General features: G+C 47.6%; 2 protein-coding genes across 5 annotated transcripts; one reads left to right on the top strand and one right to left on the bottom strand.

Moving 5' to 3' along the window:
* Positions 1-130: 130 nt before the first annotated feature.
* On the bottom strand, positions 131-7,367 carry LOC134048415 (uncharacterized). Of its 4 annotated transcripts, none has more exons than XM_062500159.1 (5): positions 7,012-7,367; positions 6,795-6,868; positions 2,866-4,117; positions 2,361-2,407; positions 131-2,064 (listed from the first exon to the last, which is right to left on the bottom strand). In XM_062500159.1, exons 3-5 carry the CDS (start codon positions 2,999-3,001, stop codon positions 1,876-1,878), a joined length of 372 nt encoding a protein of 123 aa, XP_062356143.1. In that variant the 5' UTR covers positions 3,002-4,117; positions 6,795-6,868; positions 7,012-7,367; the 3' UTR covers positions 131-1,875. The 4 variants fall into 4 exon arrangements, with proteins under 4 accessions (XP_062356143.1, XP_062356140.1, XP_062356139.1 ...); XM_062500156.1 differs by lacking the exons at positions 6,795-6,868; positions 7,012-7,367 and adding an exon at positions 5,345-5,598 and having other exon boundaries at positions 2,866-2,961; positions 3,467-4,117; XM_062500155.1 differs by lacking the exons at positions 6,795-6,868; positions 7,012-7,367 and having other exon boundaries at positions 2,866-2,961; positions 3,467-4,941.
* Positions 7,368-12,634: 5,267 nt separating this feature from the next.
* Positions 12,635-19,450, top strand: GFOD2 (Gfo/Idh/MocA-like oxidoreductase domain containing 2). Its single transcript, XM_062499975.1, has 2 exons — positions 12,635-12,982; positions 17,619-19,450. Exons 1-2 carry the CDS (start codon positions 12,724-12,726, stop codon positions 18,515-18,517), a joined length of 1,158 nt encoding a protein of 385 aa, XP_062355959.1. The 5' UTR covers positions 12,635-12,723; the 3' UTR covers positions 18,518-19,450.
* The last annotated feature ends 1,238 nt before the right edge of the window (positions 19,451-20,688 follow it).

Here is a 20,688-nt window from a genome sequence, read left to right on the forward strand (position 1 = left end):
CTGGTGGCAGGAATGTAGATGGGGCGTTGAATGGAGCTTGGTCATGGATCATGCCATGCCTGGCAGAGAAGCTGATGGGGTGGGTGTGAGGACCTGGCCCATGACAGATACACTTCTCACCAAACAAGAAATCAATACTAAACAGAAATCCATCTTACCTGTCCTATTGACCAGAAGACCACTACTTCACTCTACCAGTTATCATGACCAGAAAAGCCCAATTAGAGCTGTCCCTGAATTTCAGCTGGACTGCACACCAGTGACTCCATTCTTGAGCTGGGAGCCCTCTCAAAATTAGAAATACCTTACCTGAGATGAGGGGAACCCTCCCTTAGCCAAGGTGGAGATATGAGATATCCTCAGTATCCACCTATGACAGATCCTCAGGTAAGTAACTGAGAGCTTGCTGAGAATACACTATGAAACATTACTAATCCATGTAGTTACTCCAAATTGTGATAAACTTTGTATGGATAATTCATTAGGCACAAAGCATTGTTCAAGTCTGAGATTAAGATTGGACTAAAGTGCACCTTGTTGCCAGAAAGGTTTGAAAAGCGGAAGGGTCCACTCAAAACTCAGTGGGAGGGGTCCTCCTTATTCTTTCTCTCTATAATCCCTCTATAAATCATTCTAACTCAATTTCAGTGATTTTCAAGGTTGTCCCCTCCATACATTCTTATTTGTTTAGCTGAGTGAACTCAAAAATCTAATGGGTGCTCTGTCAACCCTTACTGACATTCCCTCACTTTACTCTGATTTGTTGTTTTCCATTTTATTCACTCCCAGGATTCTCAGAGTCCATCTCCACACCACTTCAAGGTGTTCTTTGCTGCTTCTGTTCTATGATCCCACTCTGGGTCAGCCACTGGCCCCAGTCTTCCAGCAACTTCTTCCCCTTCTTAGGTTGCACTCCTGGATTTCATACACTTGTGTCAGGCAAACACCACTTGGTTGTTTGGTGTCTGTTTAGTGGTTGGACATCTGCCCAAGCTGCATCATATGCTCTGAGAATAACCCATAAGATCTGGATTATCTTCTTAGGGTCATCTCTGAACTTCAGCATCTATTGTGGCTGTAACACTAAATCATTAGAGCCATATGCTGGTTTCAAACCCAGTGGGAAAATTAACTCCAGTCAAGCTGCTCCTCTTCCCCCATCCTCTTCCAACAGCAGAGGAAACACCAGGTGAGAGCACAAGTGGGAATCGTAATTTTATTGAAAAACTCACAAGAAACACAACATTATCAATAAAAGAGGGCACAAAAGAGAGTGCTCTACCCATGAGAAGGGTATTCACCACCAAACCAGCAAAAAAATATAGCCACCCCCAGTACAAAAGGGATCCATGTGCATCACTGCAGCAGCACCTCTGTGAAGCAAGCAATGCTTTGCCATCCTTGTCCCTTGTGTTTCAAGTGAGTGAATGAGAGCAAGGTCAACCCACATCACAGCAGGTCCCTGCTCTAGCGAAAATCCAAAAAATTGCTCCAGGAATTCTTATGGCCATGGCATGCAGCACGTCCACGACCAAGCTCTTCCTGAACACCTTGTTGGCCACACAGTGTCCAAGGGTCATTCCTGAATGTGGAGCAAGTAGCTGGAGAAGTAAAAGCTGCCAGTGATTGGAGACGGGGAAAAAGAGTTGCTGAGGCTTGGCAGTGCTTGGAGCTGCAGAAGGCAAGGGGAAAACAGACTCAAGAGCTCTGCCCTCACTGTGAGATGTGGCTTCTTTCAGGGGAATATAAAGCAGGGGTCTGCAGCCACTCAGGGATAATAGGGGTCTTTGGTCACCAAGAGTGCACTGCTGTACGAGCTAACACCTAGTTTTTGAGGACAACCCCAACAGGTGGACAACAAGCTGCTCACTTCCCTCACTCTCCCTCTTCCTTGGAGTAGACATTCACATCTTTGCTGGCAGCACTGTCATCCCCACCACTCTGCTTCTGTTGCAGTGGCTTGATCTTGGTGTAAATGATATTGGAGGAGGTAGGTTCTGTCACTTTCATTTCAAAGTTCAGGTTGGCATAGGTCAGGTCCTCAGCCTCTGTCACCAGAGCTGCCTGCAGGGAGAGAGCAATGAGTAGAGCCTTGCCATTTCCTTCTGTGTCTCCCCTGCTAATGTATATCCACTGGCAAAACTCTCTGTGCTGCCCAAGCATTACCCAGATTGCTCAGAAGTACCACCTACTCAAACACTCATAAGCCCTTATTTAATAGGAATTAATAAGTGTTTAGGACCATGTTTTCAGAAAGCAAAGCTGATTTTATTATGAAATCCTTTAAGTAGGTATTCAACAGATAATGCTTTTTTGACAGGGAGGAGGAAGCGATATGTGCAAAGCTCTCCCTGGCTTACCATACTGGTCTGATTCTTCTCTGCCACTTCCTCACTCAGAAGCTCTCCTGAAAAATGAAACTTAGTTTAAGTAGTAGTTAAAATAGTGACAGTGATCATTATTTTAAATAAGGAAAATAATGAAAGAATGAAGCAAACATCTGCTTTTGTTGTGGAACAGGATGAGACACTGGCTATGTGGTTCTGAAGATGGCCAAGGGGCTGGAGGGGTTGGCAAAGGCTTAAAAACCCTTGGAAGGGTTGGAGAAGAGCTCTGAGATGGACACTTCTAGATATTCAAGACCTATTTCAATCACTTAACAGGTTGTGCCATAACCAGACTGCCACCAGCAAGGGGTCAGAAGGAAGGGAAGGGGATGAACCTTCTCACCACACTGGGACAGCTTGTTCAGGAGGACAGGCTTGTGAAGGGAACACGGAGTGAGCAAGAGCAGTAGGATGTCAAAGATGGACATCTCCCAAGTCTGGCTTTGTCCAGACCAGCAGTTGAGGAAGAAATGCTGACCTGTTCTGTTCCTTCTGCGCTGCCACAGCAGGAAGCCAATCACTGGCATGTGAAGGAGCGTCCCCACCGCTAAGCCAAGGAGGATGCACAGGAAGTCTGCACACGCAACATCACAGAGGCACTCGTGAGCCACCATCCCCCCATGCAGGGACACATGCTGCCATTGCCTCCTTCATGGCAGGGTCAGCTCCTTCCCAGACTTCGGCTTCCAGACCCTGAACCACCTCCGACTTTGGGTTGCTGACAAAATCCTGTGGGGAATGGTCTCCAAACTCATCCAGGGGGTAGTTGGAGCATCAGAGCCCTTTCCCAGCATCACAGCCTCTGATCCACTGGTGCCTACCCCAGTTTGGCAGTGGGTCCCACCCACACATGGTAAAACACCTGGCTGTTTTCTCCCTTACTGCTCCCCCCTCTTTTTTCCCTGAGGACTCCTCCTACCCTCCACTCTTGTAACCAGGGGACTGTGCTGGGTTGGCCCCTCCAGTTCTCGGGATGCTTTCAGGGGAAACAACACATGGAAGAACCAGAGGAGTGCTGGATGTAACATCCTTGTCTGCCCACTCATCTCCCCCATGGAAACAGACCCACTGCCACTTACTGAGAACTGTTGCTTGTGTGCTGTTTCCAGCGTCTGTTAAGTTTGGTCCTGTGATGGAGATTCTACACACAGAGATTTCTGTGCAGGCTATACATGGGCCTGAGCTGCTGAAATTCATACGGTTTTTTCTGAGAACCGTTGTTTGTGTGCCGTTTCCAGGGTATGTGGAGTTTGGTCCTGTGATGGAGACTCTACACACACAGATTTCTGTGCAGGCTATACATGGGCCTGAGCTGCTGAAATTCATACGGTTTTTTCTGAGAACCGTTGTTTGTGTGCCGTTTCCAGGGTATGTGGAGTTTGGTCCTGTGATGGAGACTCTACACACACAGATTTCTGTGCAGGCTATACACGGGCCTGAGCTGCTGAAATTCATACACTTTTCTCTGAGAATTGCTGTTTGTGTGCTGCTTCCAGTGCCTGTCGAGTTTGGTCTTGTGATGGAGACCCTACACACACAGATTTCTGTGCAGGCTATACACAGGCTTGAGCTGCTGAAATTCATACAGTTTTCTCCAAGAACTACAGTGTTGATTTGAATCTCCTCCTCCAGACATTCAGGTTTGTACCACTTCACCTGCACCGTGAGATTCTCCAAACAAATCTTGAACTGCACAGTGGTGACTGGCTCTGCCTGCAGACTGACTGTTCCTGGAGGAAACAAAACCAGAAGTGATAGCTGAAATACATCTATATGATCTTGCAGGGTTTTGTCCCACATGTCTCTCACAAAAGACACAATGAAGTGACCATCTTTTTCTGCAGCAGCTGATGATCTTTTCCAAACCTGGCTGCTAACCATTCCTCAGCATTCAACACTGAAATGTTGCCTGTTGACTTGTGCCACTGGATGCTGTGTACTGCACAAACTTTTCTGTGTCTCAGGAAGGACTGAAAACACGAGGGTCACAGGGAAAGCACATCCCCCACCTGTGACATAGGCACCCAAACAGGAAGTGCCTCATGCTCCACCATTTCACAGAGCATGAAGCAGGACTGGGGGATTGGCAGTGGACAATGATCAGCCCTAGAGAAGCAAAAGAAAATATAGTAACATCCTCCAGGAGGAAGCCTCACCCCCTAACCCTGGAGTACTTCAGAATCACCCCTGAACCTCTGAGCTGAAGTCACTTCATATATTCTCAGCTGAGTCCTCCCTCTCTCACCTCTCTTCAGTCCTTTCTTTCCACTCTGAGGGGTGTTAGTGAACTTCTGTTCCTTACCACCCTTGCTTAGTTCAGAACATCTGTTCTTGGACATGTTCTTTGTGTTCTCCACCCTGCACGTGTATGTTCCTGCATGTGCTTTGTTCACATTGACAAAGATGATCTGGGCCAGATAATTTTTCTTCTCTACATCACTTCCATTCTGCTGTTTTCCATAATTTCAGATGACATTAAACCACTTCACTTCCCTGGCAGTGCTGCTCAAGCCTGCCTGAGGCAGACACTGCAAGATGACATCTAACCCTACCAACACATCAACTGTGGCTGAAATCTGGTGAGCAATTCCTGCTGGGAAAAAAAAAAACAAACCTACAGGCTTTGTCTTAAGGAATATCCACATCTGCCATGTGAAGCTGACCCCTCTCCTCAGTAATCAGACTTATAAGCATTTCTGTTTCCTTCCCCCCAGCTGTTTTCTCTCCCTGCTGCTGAAGGCAAAGCTGGTTCAAAGCCCCTAGAGCTCACAGCCTGTGCACGCACAGTTGCAAGGGGGACCCCTCTGCAAGGCACATGGCAAGGTGTTGCTGCAGAAGAGGGGTTAAATGATACAAGAGGAGAGGTAAAAGCAGCAGCAGGCACTTTCCACACCTTCTGCAGGCATAAGCAAAGAGGGAAGAGTTCAGAACAGAGCCAAGGGCACTGGGGGACTCACCAACTGACAGCCAGGTGAGGAGCAGCAGGGGCAGAAAGGTGTTGGCCAGCCAGAGCTCCAAACTTCCCAACAGCCTCATGGTGACCATGCTGGCTGCCTGGTGGGATTGGCCGGGAGTCTCCGTCTCTCTCTGCAGTGTGGGCTCACTGCTCAGCCGAGGGCAGCTGAAGCCTTGCTGGGACCTTGCCCCTTCACCACTGGGCCAGGCAGTTCCCTCTTTGCTCACAGGCTTACCCTCTCTTCCCCTTCTCTTGCCTCAGTCAGTTCTTATCTCCTGTCTGCTCTGATTCCTCCTTTGGTTTCATCCTGACCACATACTGTTGGCCCCGAGACCTGCGCAATGGCCTTGGGAGCTGCTGATGGCCATTTCCCACTGGTCTGGGGCCCAGCCTGGCAGCTCCCTGTCACTTTCCCAGTTTCCTACAGCACCACCTCCCCATGCCACCAGTCTGTTTTGTCTTGCAGCAGGGAATGGACCCCTTGGAGGAAGCAGTGCTGCCGTCACGGCAAGGGTATGGGGTGATGTCCACACCCATCTGGTGATCGGGTGTGCTCACTGAGCCCAGCTGGGGACACACACACCCTGCCAGCCCCCAGGGAACTGCGGTTTGACATGGGGATGGGTTTGATCAGTGGCTGTGGGATGTACATGGCCCTGCAGAGCCCTGCCCCCCTTCTGGCCATGAGCACCCAGACCTCAACTCTTGCCCAGCCCCTGTATTCCCCTGCCACCTCTGGCATGAGGGACACTAGGACATGAACATCCACTAGGCCAGAAACAACTTGTGTCACCCCTGCCACCAAAGGGACATGTGCAGCAGTCAGCAGGCTCAGGCCCCTCTGTCTCCCCAGCCTCTGTGAGTACAGTCTCTGCTGCTCCCCACTGCTTACCACCACTCTTCCTATTCATGCTCAGAGTAAAACCTCCTCCCATCTGCCATTTCCTTCCCTTTAGTTTCTATCAGCATCCATAGTAACCACCCTCCACACCATGCTGGGCACACACACAGCCCAGCCACATGTGTCTCCAGAAGAAAGGGTGTTCACTCTGCTCCACCAGCCAGTGGAACTTCCTGGCTGAAGCTGAGGTGCCATCTGCAGACCAACCCGCATGAGGAAACAGGAACACCAGCACATTTGCTGATAAGAGGGCACAAGATCCACAAGAATGACAAGTGAGAGGTTCTGTATCCCTCTTGCTCTCCCCTCTGGACCTTTTAATCTCTTCCCATGCTCTTTCTGATGTTCAGTTCCTCTCTGCATTTGAGTCTTCATCTTCTCTCATTTCACAACTGCATAATGATGTGTATTTGTTTGCTTCCTTCCTTTTCATTTCTATTCTGGTTCTCACGTTTCCTGGCACTGATGAGGCCAAGACCTTCTCCAGTGGGAAATGCCTTCCCCGTGTTCCCATCTGTGGTGCTGGTGGAACTAAAGGTTAATGTCTTACCTTCTGCTGACTCCACAGAGCTGCTCTCCTACCAGAGCCCCTTCCAGCTGCACAGCCACATTCCATGGTGCTCCCTGCCAAGGAGAGAAGAGAGCAGGAAATGACAATGCTGCTGTTAATAACAGGGTGCCCCATGTCAGCACCAGCTACACTAGGCACTACACAATGTCCACACCAATAGGGAGGCTGCAGAGTTCCTCAAGAGCTCACTACTCACTTGAAGCGAGCGAGGGAAATAACAGAACGTGCCACCAAGGTCCTCCTCTCCCAACTGCTGGGAGCTGGCGAGGAGCTGCTCGTGTGATGCTGGGGAGGATGAAGAGAAATGTGAGAAGTCCTGTCCTCACTCGGGCCGTGGTGGCTTTACAGAGGCTCCTTCTTGGGTGGCGTGGTGCTCTGCCCTCCGTAGGGTCCCCAGAAGCGACCTAACCTCACAGCGCTGTGGGGCTGACGGGGCTCGGAGGCCTGGGCACGGAAGAGCCAGCGTCAGAGCACCTGGTGCTGGTGACACCGGCGGTGTCCCGGGCTCCCTGAGGCACACCGTTGTCATTAGGCAGCCACTCCTGGAACCCCAGTCTGGGCACACACCTAGAGCCTAGAGCGCCTCACTTAGCTCCCAGAGTTGGGTGACGCCACTCCGTGCTGATCTGCCATTGGCTACTGTCTCTGTCCGTCAGTGTAAGTCCCGCCTCCATGCCCATCTCAGGCGGCAGGATTGGTTGTCCCTTACGCGGCGCGTGAAGCCTCCCAGACGCCGCCATGTTCGGGGCCGCTGACCGGCGGAGGGGCGGTGCGGGGCTGTCGCGCATGCGCGGGCCGGGCGGGGGCGCCGCCCCGGGAGCGCGCGGCCGCCTCGGGAGCGCGCCCGGCCCGAGGATGCGCCAGGCGGGAGAACCCCGGTGGCCCGGCCGGGCACAGGTGAGGGCGGCTCGGACTCCTCGAGCCCCCCCCGGGCTCCTCCGCTGTCCCGGGGCCGCTGGACAGCGAGCGGGGCGCGTTCCTGTCAGAGGGCGTGGGGCCGGGAGCGGCTGGGAAGGGGCCGGGGGTACCCAACTCCGTGTGGGCCGGCGGGGTGAGGTGGGGCCTGTCCCGTCCAGATCCCTGAAGGGAGGAGGTCTGGTGAGGTGAGGCGAGGTGAGCCCTGCCCAGTTCTAGAGGTGAGGCGAGGTCAGGTGAGGTCTGTCCCGTCCAGCCCCGTGAGGAACCCGCGCACGAAGAGCAGCTGCCCGAGCCCCGGGCAGTGCAGAGCATCGTGCGCCATGCCAGAGGCATCCCCAGGGCTGCCATGGCCATGCCGTGAGCTCTGCATGAAGTCCGGTTTGGTCTCCAGGATTTTTCAGCTGCTGCTTGGCTCCGGCACGGTCCTCATTGCCACCTTCGACCTCGGGCGGCACCTGTGGGAAGTGTTGTGCCTGGAACGGGGCCTTTGCTGCTGTGCGTCCAGACCAGGAAGGACAGAATGCTGTGCTGGGCTTGTCTCGAGGTGTGTTGGGAGTCCCTTGAGGCTGTGGACTCGTGGGTTATCGCACAACCCACTGGTAATCAAAATGAATCAAAAGCACGTTTAGTAAAAGAAAGCACGTTAGTTTTGACATCAACACGTGAAGTATTTCATACAGAGCCTCAAGTACATTCATGTCAGAGGGCAGAAGTGCTTGCTGGTGTGTTCCTTCACCATGTGCCTCCTCTTTCTTGGAACCCAAATTGAACTTTTTTAGGATAAGTTGGAGACATGTGAAAAGCTTTCTCTTTTGCAGAGCCGGTGCTACCCTGGCCAGCACCCTTCTGAATGTGGGCTGCTATTATTTTACTACCTTTGGCTGTCTGTTATGGTCCACAGCAGTTTCTGGGCCCTGTGAGCCTTGACTGTGCTAGTTACTTTTGGAGACTTCTGCCTTTGGAGCTCCCTGACCACTTCAATGTGGAATTGAATGGGATCCTGTAGGAACCATCAGGTTTTTCATTGCACTGGTTTGCAAACTTCTTGTTGCTATGTGTCCCAAGAGTCAAAAAACTCCTTTCTATGACCAGGATGGGACTTCAAACTCATTGTAAAATTCAGCAAAAATGAAGGTGTTTTGTGCCCCCCCCAAAAAGGAATGGCAGAGTTTTTAAGTGCTTCAGTTGGAAAAATTAAGTCAGAATGATGCTGCAGGACTGATTATTCCATCTCTGTTAAAAAGAGATTGATTTTTATCTCCTGATGTGTGAGATACCTGTTGCAGTCTGGTTTCAGTTGCCCGGGGGAGGGTTCTCATTAAAGTGTTCATTCCAGTGTTTGACTGCTGGAGAGGTTAATGCACCAGGATTTTAATTTTTGTATCTAATTTGCTGAGGCTTGTTTGAAGGTTTGAGGCTTGGTGGGTTCTAAAGTAAATATGTAGAAATTGTACCTAGTTCTAAGCTGGTGTTGGTACCAGTTTCAGACATTTCTTTCACAGAGCTGTTCCCATGCTCTGCCAAAACCAGTTTTCTCTAGTTTTCAGTTCAATGCTAGCTGTGGCTTCTGTGCATTCAGTGAGCCTCAGTGGATAGATAAAAGTCTCTCTTTTTGCTTCCTGTAAATGACAAATGACAAGGGCACCTCACTACTTAAAACAGTCTGCTGCAAGGAACCACCTTGTTCAGATTGTTTTGATCCTGCCTTCTCTGAGCTCCATTTGATGTGCTCTTATACAGTGAAGGACAGTGAAAATTTTGGTTTTCTCCATCCTACACCACTCTTGACTTTATTACCTGTTGTGTCTCTTCCCAGCTGAGGAATCTTTCCTTGCTTAGGTCTTCCTTTTCAGAAGATTTGCGTGCTTTTGACCACCTCTTCAGGATTTCCAGTTCTGCTCCCCCCCTGCTTAGAGGAAAAGTACCAGATGTGCATATAGAGCTCCAGATGGTGGTGCTCTGGGGACTTCTGTAGGGGCACAATGCTGTTCTTCTGAGATCCCTGTTCCTTCTTCCTAAACTGTTAATTACAGCTGCCTCTCCTCAGCAGTGGCCTTTTTGTGACATAGAGGGTCTAGGCTGTTTCCTCAGGGTTGGAATCTCTCTCCTGCCAGCACTGGAGTGTGTCTGCAGTGTGTATGTGAAGGCTGCAGTACCCACATGTGCCCCTTTTTAAAAGCTCCCATTACAGGTCTTTGAGCATCTGCTCAATTCTGCTCATGCTCCATGTACTCTGTGATTTTTGTAAGGATTGTCTTTTTTCATCCTGCTGTGTCTGCCCTGCCAAACCAGGACTACCCAGTTGGTGAAAGCCTGGTGGACGAAGAGGAGGCTGTAGGTGGCTCTCAGGGGAGGGAGGAGAAGCTTGTCCTCTGCTCAGGGTCACTCTGCAGAGTCTGGTGGCTGCAAAGTTTGGGGTCTCCAGCCATGTGGGCCCCTTTCACTCTGAAACTGTGCCTCCATACAGAGTGCTGGGGCTGCCCTGCTGGAAGTCATTGCTGAGGCTGGGTTGTCTACTTCTTGTTTTGTGGTGGTACTGGTGGTGAGCTGGTGACCTGAAGTTCTTGTAGCATCAGGAGCCAGTGCATGGTGGCTAATCACTAGATTTTGTAGGTTTGTGCTAATAGCTCCTAGTGATACCGGTGTAGAACCATGCAATGTTTTGTGATAAGTGAGTTTAAGATTAATTCCACCTGACTGAAAGTATTTTTAAGAGGCAGTTGGCTGGAAAACAGGAAAGAGTAACACTTAAACTGAGCAACTGTTACGGAAATCAGCTTATCTGAGTAGCTGGAGTCTCCTGTTGTTTATACTGTGGTGCTCTCCTAGGGCATTTTCAATGAATTCAGCCTTTTCTAAACCATTGTGGTGTTGTGCAAGTTAGATACATCTCTGTGATCTGGTGCAAGCAGGCACACACTCACCTGGTCTCTGTTCCACCTCACTTTGTGTCCCTTCAAATGAAGATGATGTTCTTTCTGCTGTAAGGATTTTTAATTCTTCCAGACCATAAACTGCTAAACAGATTTGTGGGGACTTCAACAGATATGCCTCCATCCAGTTGCATGGGTTTATTTTTTGGTTTGTGTTATTTGTATAAAGCAAGCCTGGGTAGAAGCCATCCTCCTTTCCAGTATCCCAGGATCCCACCCTTTTATGTAGACTAGTAAATATTTTCAAGATCCTTTTGATCTTTGTCATTGCCTTATTTAAGTGTTCCGCTAAATGTTGGATAAAAAAAGTTTGTCAGTGAACTTTGTTCCTCCTTATAAAGATTGACAGTGACAATATCACTGCAAATGCTGCATCACACAGAATAAGGAAAAACAAACTGAATAATTAAGTAAATATTTCATAAGCTGTTTTACAGCATCTGTAAACATTTGTGCATTTTGCAAGATAAATATTCTCAAGCATTTCTATTTTCTAGTTTAGTGTCTGTACTACAAAAATACCTAGGAATTCAGTCAGGGTTCAGTTTTTTAACACGTGCTGGGCAATGTAGGCACCACCAGACTAATGAGATGCTGATTGCAAAAAAAGCACTTGCACTGGGAGTAGTTCTGTGCTGGTACAGCCCAGTGCTGTGTCAGGGTTTGCTTTCATGTGTTGGAACTTAATGTGAGCATCTTGGGATGGGGAGATGAGTAACACTGTTTCTGAAACAAGCCATGATTCTTGTAGGTATGTTTTCCAAAGGGGTTGATCCAGTGCTGGTACCACTTCTCTATTTAAATGTGGTCTTTTTCATTGTAAGCTTCTAATGAAAACCGAATTCATTATGCTTTTCTCTCAAAAAAAAAAAAAGAAGAATAAAAAGGTCAAGTGGGTGTAGTAGATGAGAATTCAGAAAGGCACAGAACAAAAGCTGGATTGTAGGTTTCTGTGGTGTCAGAGATTGAGGAGACTTCTGACATCTCTCCTTGAAATTGGTGCTAAAGCAAGTGCTAAAGGCAGTTTGGCCAGTTGTGGGCAGCAGCTGTGCTCAGACTGGCACGTAGGGATCGAAGGATTTGATTTACCAGGAAATATTTGGAAGAACAAAAGGAGTGTGACTTGACCAAATGTTTGTGTGTAGGGAGTATAATAATTCTGTGCAAGCCCTGCATTCCTGGAGATTTGGTGGCATTGGCATAAGGAGATGCTTTTAACTACCACAGTGGACACAGAGGAGCACCCTTTTCCTTTCAGAAAGCACATTTCTGTGTATTTAAATACTGGCATTCTCCCTCTAGGCTTTTCCTGCCCAGGCAAAATAAGATCACTGAATTCAGGCTTTCCCCATAGGACATAATTTTTAAATGTTCTCTAGACTGACTTATCTATTTGCCATTAAATTGTTAAGGTCCAAGTAGTTGTTTTCAGTGTGTGTATTTAATTTGGAAGAAAGATTTATGTGTCCCAAAGCATGTCTGTTATTTCCAGCTACTTCAATTGGTCTAATAAAAGATATTGCCTCATCTCAAAAGCCTTTATCTCATTTAGGGACTTACATCATCTCAAATAGAGCAGTACTGCTTTTACTGCCAATGTGACAGACTCTGGGTCCTGTCCTCTTGGTGCTTCCTGTCACTCCCAGCTTGTGCCTCTCTGTGTCTGGTTTATCCTGCATTCCTGTGTGTGTTTCTGTCCCTGTGTGCTGAGTTTTGAAGCTGAGGAGGTGACTCTTTCAAGCTCTTTTCTTACTGTTCTTCTGCAATACATTTGTTAGACTTGTCCCTTAATACTGTATCTCTATAGATTACACCTTTTGAGGGTTTTGGTTTTTGTCATTAGGATGTTTGAGAATGTTGAAAGCCATGCAAAGGACAAAAGGTGGAATTTGGGATAGGTGTGTTTGATACCTCAATGTGCCTTTTCCTGATAATGACTTGTAACTTTCCACATTTTAGGAACTGTGGATGGGACACCAAGCAGAGGAGACGAACATTTTGCTGAAGGCCTGGCCTGTGTGTAGACCCTGATGCTTGAATGAATGAATGAATGAAGAATGAAAATGCTCCCTGGAGTGGGTGTGTTTGGAACTGGTAGTGCTGCCCGGGTCCTGGTACCCTTGCTGAGGGCAGAAGGCTTCTCCATTGAGGCTCTCTGGGGGAAGACTGAAGAGGAAGCCAAGCAGCTGGCAGAGGAAATGAATATCTCCTTCTACACGAGTCGGACGGACGATGTCTTGTTGCATCAGGATGTGGATTTGGTTTGCATCAGCATCCCTCCACCACTAACTCGGCAAATTGCTGTGAAGGCTCTAGGTACCTTTTTATCCTTGGAGTTGGATCAAAAGTCCGTAGCTTGTTGGCAGATTGAAATTTGAAGCTGTTAACCCAGCACAGTTCTGGTTGCACCAATGGGCAAATGCAGTGCTAAAAGCTGTATGGCGTTTGTGAGAAAGATTACCTGCATTTTTTTTTGTAAAAATACTGTTAATAATTGCTTATAGTTCTGCTTTAACCAATTAAATATCTTGCTAAAATATCTTACTCAGTTCAGACTGAAGTTATGGTAGGGAGTTTGTAATAAAAATCGGCTGTATCAGAGATAATATTGGGAGGGTGAATGGCTTTATGTCCATTAAAAAAACCCAGAGCAGCAGAAGCAAACAAATAAAGCAACTTAAATTGTTTAATTAATTTTAGATTTTCCCATGTTCTGTACCAGGAAACTGAGATTTGTCTGGAAGGGGAAGGTATTCAGCTCTGCTTTATGCTTTCCCCACAAGTAAAATCAAAGTTGGAAGTTGAAAGCCTTTGAAAAAATATTTGTATGCACTCAGTAGAATCTTGTGAATTAGGAGATAAGAAATGCTGTTTTAGCTGTGACCCTGGCCACTACCTGGAGACCACTCTTGGTACATGCATGTCCATAGCAGGCTGATAGGGTCCCAGGTGGAGGAATCCTTCTATCTGACTCAGGAGGGCAGATGCTGGGGACAGTAGGAGGAATCCAGCTAGATGAAAAAGAAGAGTTGACACCCCAGACAGGTTGGGCAGGGAGATGGGAGCCAACTGCCCAGGCATCCTGACATTTCTTAATTCCCCAGTGTGTGACTTTGTAGTGTTAATGTCCCCTCCTGTAGTGCAATGTGGGCATCAGTTTGCGTGTCATTCTGTAAATAACAAGGGTGATATTTCTACTGTGTTTACAGGAGATACATGAGTTAATTTTAGGACAGGTAATCTCAGACCCTGTGAACCAGGGTGGTTTGTTGTGCCTCTTTTCTCTATAGTAATTTGGAAATAAACAAGTCTCTGCACAGACATTTGAAATGCCACTTAGATATGCAGAGAGAGATTTCAGGCTTTTTTTTTCCTTTTCTTTTTTACATTGTTAGATTTGTTTGATTACCTCATTAAGAGTATTGTCCTTTGAATTTTAAGGTGTTCTGATTTTTAACTGTTAGAACTGTAAGTTAGAATTTATCTCTTCAAATATGCTAAAAGCTCTTTAAATCACCTGTTAGGTAGTATGCATTTCATACCGTGGCTCTTGATGATCAGGTGGGCTAAAAAGGAGAGTATTGAACCTTCTCTGGTGAATTATTAACTAAAAGGGATTGGGATTCCTTCCTTGAAGACTGGGAACCCATAAGATGGCATTATTCAGAGGAGGAAAGGGAGGTAAAGCTGGTTTTATGTAATGAAATACAGAGGTTGTATGTGTGCTTGAATGCAAGTTTAGGAAGTGGAAGGCTGAAAACGCCGGGCAAATGGATGGATGTAGCAGGAAAGGGTAACAATCACTTCCTCTGTCCTGAGATGTTCTGATCTGATGCAGACATCTCAGACCAGTGTGATGCTGACCTTGCCTTTCAGCTTTCCATGTTCATTGCAGTGGTATTTGTAGGTCTGTTACCCAGGATATCATGACTTACTTAAAGCCAGTGTAGGCTGGTTTCCTGTGCTTGAATGTTCTGAAGGAACACAAAACCAGGATAGGGCCAAAGATGGCAACAGCATTTTCTTTTGAGGTTGAGATTGATACAGTGATGGTTATAATCAGAGAATTATCAGCTGGGAATTGTTTATAACAGATTGGCTTTTAGTTGCCGAGAGACTGGGCTTTAGGAAATGTCAGAAGTGGTGCAGTAATAATGGTCTTGTGTGTTATGTTTTGTTTAGTTTGGTTTGTTTGTTCTAAAGTGGTGGCACTTTTATTACTTACTTCTGTACATTTTTCTACTTTTTAAAAAAATCGTATTTCCATTTTTGTTCCTGGAAAAGAGAAGAAAAAGCCCCAGATTTTCTAGGTGGTGCAGTTTCCTTGCCTAAGTTTCTTGCTGACAGGCATCCATGAACAAGCCTGGGGACAAAGCAGTGACACTGGTTTGAGTTCATCAACCAGACAGAACAGATCAAAGCCCAGGAGATAGTTCATATTAAAATCAGTGTAATCTTATGGTTTATCTCCACAACAGGCAAAGAAGAAGCTTTCTTTAAATTTGTGCTTCTTTTGATCTCAGAAGAACTACATACATTTCACCAGATGTCTGTGTTGTGGTTCATGTCCCACAGTTTAATGCACCCATCCATGCTCTCATGTCTCCTGGCTGGTGAGGGCCTCAACTGAAAATTGTGCAGCCTTGGTTTAGGAAAACAATATGGTACAAAGTTCAGGTTATTCATTACCAAAACAATAGTAACAATCCTAGGGATGTAAGCTGCACTGCCTTGGAAAACAAAAGGCATGGCCATGACATTGGCAAGGGACCTTGTAGCCATCTCCGATTTGGTCCTTGTCCTTGCTTCATGGCCATCTCTGCGAGCTTGGGGACAGCTGGAGGTCTGTTCCACTGAAGGCAACAGCAGGATTATCCCAGAGCTGTTATGTGTTCCCAGGTCTCCATCCTGGCACTCGGCAGCACGCAGTGGGCTGTGCCGAGCTGTCAGTGCTCTGCACTGGCTGCCATCCCAAAAAAAAGGCATCAGCCAGTTTTAGCTGCTCAGGTGGCTCACAGCACTGTGGAAGGGTGAGGCTGATCAGCAGAGCAAGGACAGCCTGTTAGGAGGAACTGCCCAGCGTGACAGGGCTGTGCCCAGGCTCAGCCATCTCTGCTCTCAGTCCCTTGCAGGGACCCAGGGCTGGGCAAGCAGGGGAGCAGAGCACTGGCTGCAGAGCTGTACCCAGAGTGTGCATGGAGCAAGAGTCCCTCTGGTTTTCTGCAAGCTCTGAGGATGCAGATCTGCTTGGGATGCTGTGAACATCCCTTTGCTTTCTCTGGAGGTGCTTTAACCTGCCTTGAGACAAGCACCATTTAAACAAGGCAGATAAACTGGACTGAATCAGCTTTAGATGCTTGTCCAGGTGCTTCAGCTAGCCCTGAAAAATATTGAACTGAGTGTTGTGCCTTACCTTGGCAGTAGGACGGGGGACAGGGGAGTCAGAAACGGTCCCTGAAATGGGGGGTTACCAATGGACAGCCAGAGTGTCCACTGGGACTTTGACCTGACCCTTTGTTCAATAAAGCTGCTGTAGGCTCGTATCAATACAGGGGATTTCTCACTTGTAGTCTTCTCATTTTCTGGCTGGATTTCGCTTGTGTCTGTGAGAAGCAGAGTCTCCTGTAGCTGTCCCCTGGCTGAGCCGTGTCTCAGGAGCGCTGGCCTCTGGCCTGCTCCGAGGGTTCCTGGAGGGCTGGCTGGGTGCAGCCGGGAGGGGGAGCACGGAGAGCAGGATCTGCCTTCCCCTCGCGAGCCAGAGACCGATGGAGATTCTTGTGCTGGTGGTACCTGCTCACTGGAACTCAACAGCTGTTCTGAGCAGGGAGCACAGTCTGCTCCTGGCTAAGGAGGAGCTTTTAGAGAGGTGCCCACCACTGTGCGCAGTGATTCCTGCAATTCTTGGGCAGGAACTGGTGTGCCATGACTGACCTTCAGGTCTGGCATCCCCGGTTATTGTCTGTAATAACCGTGCTAGGAATAACACGGTTATTACACTGAAAAATGTTTAGATAAGTATTTGATCAGAACAGATGTAAAACAGGAAAAAAACAGTAGAAGTAAAGCCCTGCCATGAGAAGGGAAATACCAGAAAAGTTCCAAATGTAAGAATTGGTTAAAACTTGTACTGTCATGCTCTTTTGTATTACTTTATTTCTGCTTTAAAGTTAGGGAAAAAAAGAGGATTATTGACTGCCCCCATTGATTTAGGCTGAGCACAATATGAAGTGCATCAGTAGCAGTAACAGTTCAGTGGGTCAGCTTGGGGGTGCAGCTCTTGTCTGTGTAATTCAGTCACCTTTTGTCTGGTTGTACAAACAGGCTGTATGTGCAGACCAGAATTATTTGCTTTCTGATAAGGAGGGGTTATTTTAAAGAAGTTCACTTACCAAAACATTATTTCTAATTCTTGTGTTCTGTACACAGAATATGTATGTCTTTTATAAATAGATGTTTTTATAGATGAGTAAATGGTATCTCCCATTTATGTTAATTAATTTTTTAAAAATTGTATAGTGATGGTGAAATACAAAGTGAAAATCAAATCTCCCCTTCCCCCACCTCTTCCCCATAGGGTACATGGCTTTTTTTTTTTTCCTCCTCTGGCTATACAGGTATTCAAATAATGTTTAACTACAGCACTCATACTGTGTTTTGTTTTAATGCCATGTGATGCCATTTGGACAATTATCTTTCGTGATGCAAAAATCCTCTCTTTATTTGGAGCCTCCCTCTGTGAGAGTTTGTCAGCTCTGCAACTGGAGCATCTTGGAAATAGTGTTGAGTCTTGCTGCACTTGGCATTCCTACTTTAGTTCCCAGACCTTTACCTTAGAAATTGCAGCAGGAAAGCCCAACTCTTAAAAACACCATTTCTTGACAGCCATTGGGGCGTCTGAGCATGTTTTGCTCATGTGTACTAAATATTGCATTTTTTTTCATTTGTGCTGCAGGAATAGGGAAGAACGTGCTGTGTGAGAAAGCTGCTACCTCTGTGGATGCCTTCAGGATGGTCACAGCTGCCAGGTATTACCCCAAGCTGATGAGCATCGTTGGCAACGTTCTGCGTTTCCTGCCCGCCTTTGTGAAGATGAAGCAGTTGATAGAGGAGCGTTACGTGGGCAACGTCATCATCTGCGACGTGCGCGTCTACGGGGGCAGCCTGCTCAGCCACAAGTACAACTGGATCTGTGACGAGCTCATGGGAGGGGGTGGGCTGCACACCATGGGCACCTACATCATCGACCTCCTGACTCACCTCACCAGCAGGAGAGCTGAGAAGGTCCACGGTCTGCTCAAGACTTTTGTGAAGCAGAACACGGCCATCAGCGGGATCCGCCACGTCACCAGCGATGACTTCTGCGTTTTCCAGATGCTCATGAGCGACGGCGTCTGTTGCACTGTGACTCTCAACTTCAACATGCCCGGATCGTTCATCCATGAGGTCATGATTGTGGGGTCTGCCGGTCGCCTCATAGCTCGTGGGACAGACTTGTTCGGGCAGAAGAACACTGCTGTCCAGGAAGAAGTACTGTTTACAGACTCTCTGCCTGTCAACAAGGGCCTTTTGGATAAGGGGTTCAAGGACATCCCGCTGCTTTACCTGAAAGGAATGGTGTACATGGTGCAAGCCCTGCGGCAGTCTTTCCAAGACCAGGAAGACCGTCGGACATGGGATCATAAACCTGTGTCCATGGCAGCCTCTTTTGAAGATGGTCTGTACATGCAGAGTGTGGTAGAGGCCATCAAGAAATCGAGTAGGTCAGGTGAGTGGGAGACTGTGGAGGTGATGACTGAGGAACCAGATGCCAACCAAAACCTCTGTGAGGCACTTCAAAGAAATAACTTATGAACATTCCTACCTTGGAAAATAGGACAATTAACACTTCTGGCTGTAATGTAAAAACAAAAAAAAAAACAAAAAAACAAACCAACCCAGTTTTTAAGATATGTAGATTCTTATTTAATAGCGTGAGTTTCTTGGTTTTTTTAAACATATAAAATATGTTCTTATAGGAACAGTTCTGGTTTAAATTCTTTAAAGAGTTTTAAATGTTTCTGTTTTTTGCAAACATTTAATTTTTGTCTTGGAGACTGGTAGGAAAACTTGAATTGCCCTTTGCACTTGCAGTAGCTGAAGTGAATTGTGGGATCTCTGCCGTTAGCATGGCTTGGAAATGGGACACAGCCCCTGTTGCACAGGTTGCTGATTTAACCGTGAGAGCACGTGGAGCAAGATCAGGGAGTATCTGTTGTTCAGATGCCTTTTTCTTCTCTCTTGGAGACAGATCTGTGTTTTAATCCTCAGTTTGTAAAGTTTCAGAAAAGAGTTTAGTAATGTAACAGGTCTCTAAACTCCTATAGGACAAAAAGTAGAAGGAATGGATTAAAGTTAGTAACATAAGGATCAGCCTTTTGGCTTCCTGTATGTGGTAAATGTCTTTCAAATTAATTCAAACTGGTGTTTTATTTAAATGATACTAGAATTCTCTGTTGTTGATGTTTGGCAGGAAAATCTTCAGGAAGTCTGTGATGCATTGAGCTATTCTTCCATATCTGTAGGCATTATTCCTTCTACTCAAGAGGCTGTCTGCATCCAGCAGCTGTTTTTCCATAAGCTCTGTGCTTATGTCAGTTGTGTTTACTGTCTGGAAGCACCAGTGCTGTGCCTGTGGGGCCACGTTCTCATTTCTGTGACTGTTAATAAATAAATGCCTCCCAGGGTCACAGGATTGCCACAGTGTCGTGGGTAACAAAGTTGTACAGCATGAACCTTTCAGGGACCTGAAAGTGGAAGGAAGGAGGTATTTCCTACCTCTTGCAGCTCTCTTAATGTGCTGGCTGGGTAACTCTCACACTACACACATCCTGATAGCTGAGAGAACAGGGTCTGAACTGCCATGGGTAAATGTGCTCTTGATTTCAAACACTGGCTATTAACCCTCTGGTCCAGCCCATCTTCACACTCTCTTGCAGCTGGTGTCCAGTGGAGAGATTTGTTGTAGATGATGGGGTAGAAGTTCATTCCTTTTGAGAAATGTTTCTCTCTGAAGCAGGTATGTGGAAAGGATAGTCTAATTTTACTACATTTGTTTTGTGTACTTGAAAGCTTTTTTTAAAAATGTATTTCCCACTAAATTGTAACCCTGTGTATTTATGTATATTAACATGCACGCTGCTGTTCCATAAGCTGGACCTTCCTGAAAAGTATCATGTTTTCTACAGAAATAAAAAATTGTGTCTGTTGAGGGAATTCTCTATGCAGCTGTGTGCTTGTGTTTGATTTGGTCAAACTAAAACCATCCTAATAAAAGTGAACAGGACACTCAAAGCTCACCTTGCAGTCACCACCTTAATTTAGAAAGAAGAGCCCTGACTGTTTTCCTGGCAGTTTGGAGTCTGTTTTGAAGCTGTCCTTCTGGAACAGAATACCTTCCTTTGTGCGTTTGTCACTAAGTTTGTACTGGGCAGGAACAAAAATCTTATAGTGCAGCTCCTTCTCTAGAAGAAGGAAGCACAAAATATCTCCAGATGATCCCAGTGAAGGAAGGAGGGTCCGAGACTCCTGGGTGAGGAAGAGAGGTGCAAGGGGCCTCTCGTGGTCTGGCTACAGCCTGAAGCTGCCCTGCACAGGCAGAGCGGGATGGTGATCCCGAGAGCTCCCCTTTAGGCGAGGCGGATTCCAGCCGCGAAGCCTGGATTCCCCCGTGCAATCCCCGTGCGTTTAATGCAGATGTTGTGCATTAGGGACCGGGGCCGGCCGGGGGCTCGGTGTTCCCCGTGTGCTGCCGCCGTCCGGGCACCGCCGGCGGGGCCGAGGGAGCCGCGCCGGGGCCCTGGGGCCGGGCCCGCCCATCCCGGCGGAAGCGGCGGTTGCCGGGGAGCGGCGGGGCCGGGCCGGGCCCTCGGCTGCCGGCGGGCGGGCCCAGCCCAGCCCAGCCCAGCCCAGCCCGGCCCGGCCGGGATCGCTTCTCCGCGGTCTCCTCCCTCGGTGAGTCCTCACGGGGCAGCCGCACAGGCCCC

This window comes from Cinclus cinclus, chromosome 11 (genome assembly GCF_963662255.1).
Source record: "Cinclus cinclus chromosome 11, bCinCin1.1, whole genome shotgun sequence".
Classification (NCBI taxonomy): Eukaryota; Metazoa; Chordata; class Aves; order Passeriformes; family Cinclidae; genus Cinclus; species Cinclus cinclus.

Excerpts from the sequence above, each read along its gene's own strand:
- LOC134048415 (XM_062500155.1), bottom strand. The coding sequence starts at position 4,268 with ATGGTTAGCAGCCAGGTTTGGAAAAGATCATCAGCTGCTGCAGAAAAA. Across the intron at positions 2,962-3,466 it reads CACACAAGCAACAGTTCTCA|ACTTCCTGTGCATCCTCCTT; the intron begins GTAAGTGGCAGT and ends TTGCGTGTGCAG. Across the intron at positions 2,408-2,865 it reads GCGCAGAAGGAACAGAACAG|GAGAGCTTCTGAGTGAGGAA; the intron begins GTCAGCATTTCT and ends TTCATTTTTCAG.
- GFOD2 (XM_062499975.1), top strand. The coding sequence starts at position 12,724 with ATGAAAATGCTCCCTGGAGTGGGTGTGTTTGGAACTGGTAGTGCTGCC. Across the intron at positions 12,983-17,618 it reads AATTGCTGTGAAGGCTCTAG|GAATAGGGAAGAACGTGCTG; the intron begins GTACCTTTTTAT and ends TTTGTGCTGCAG.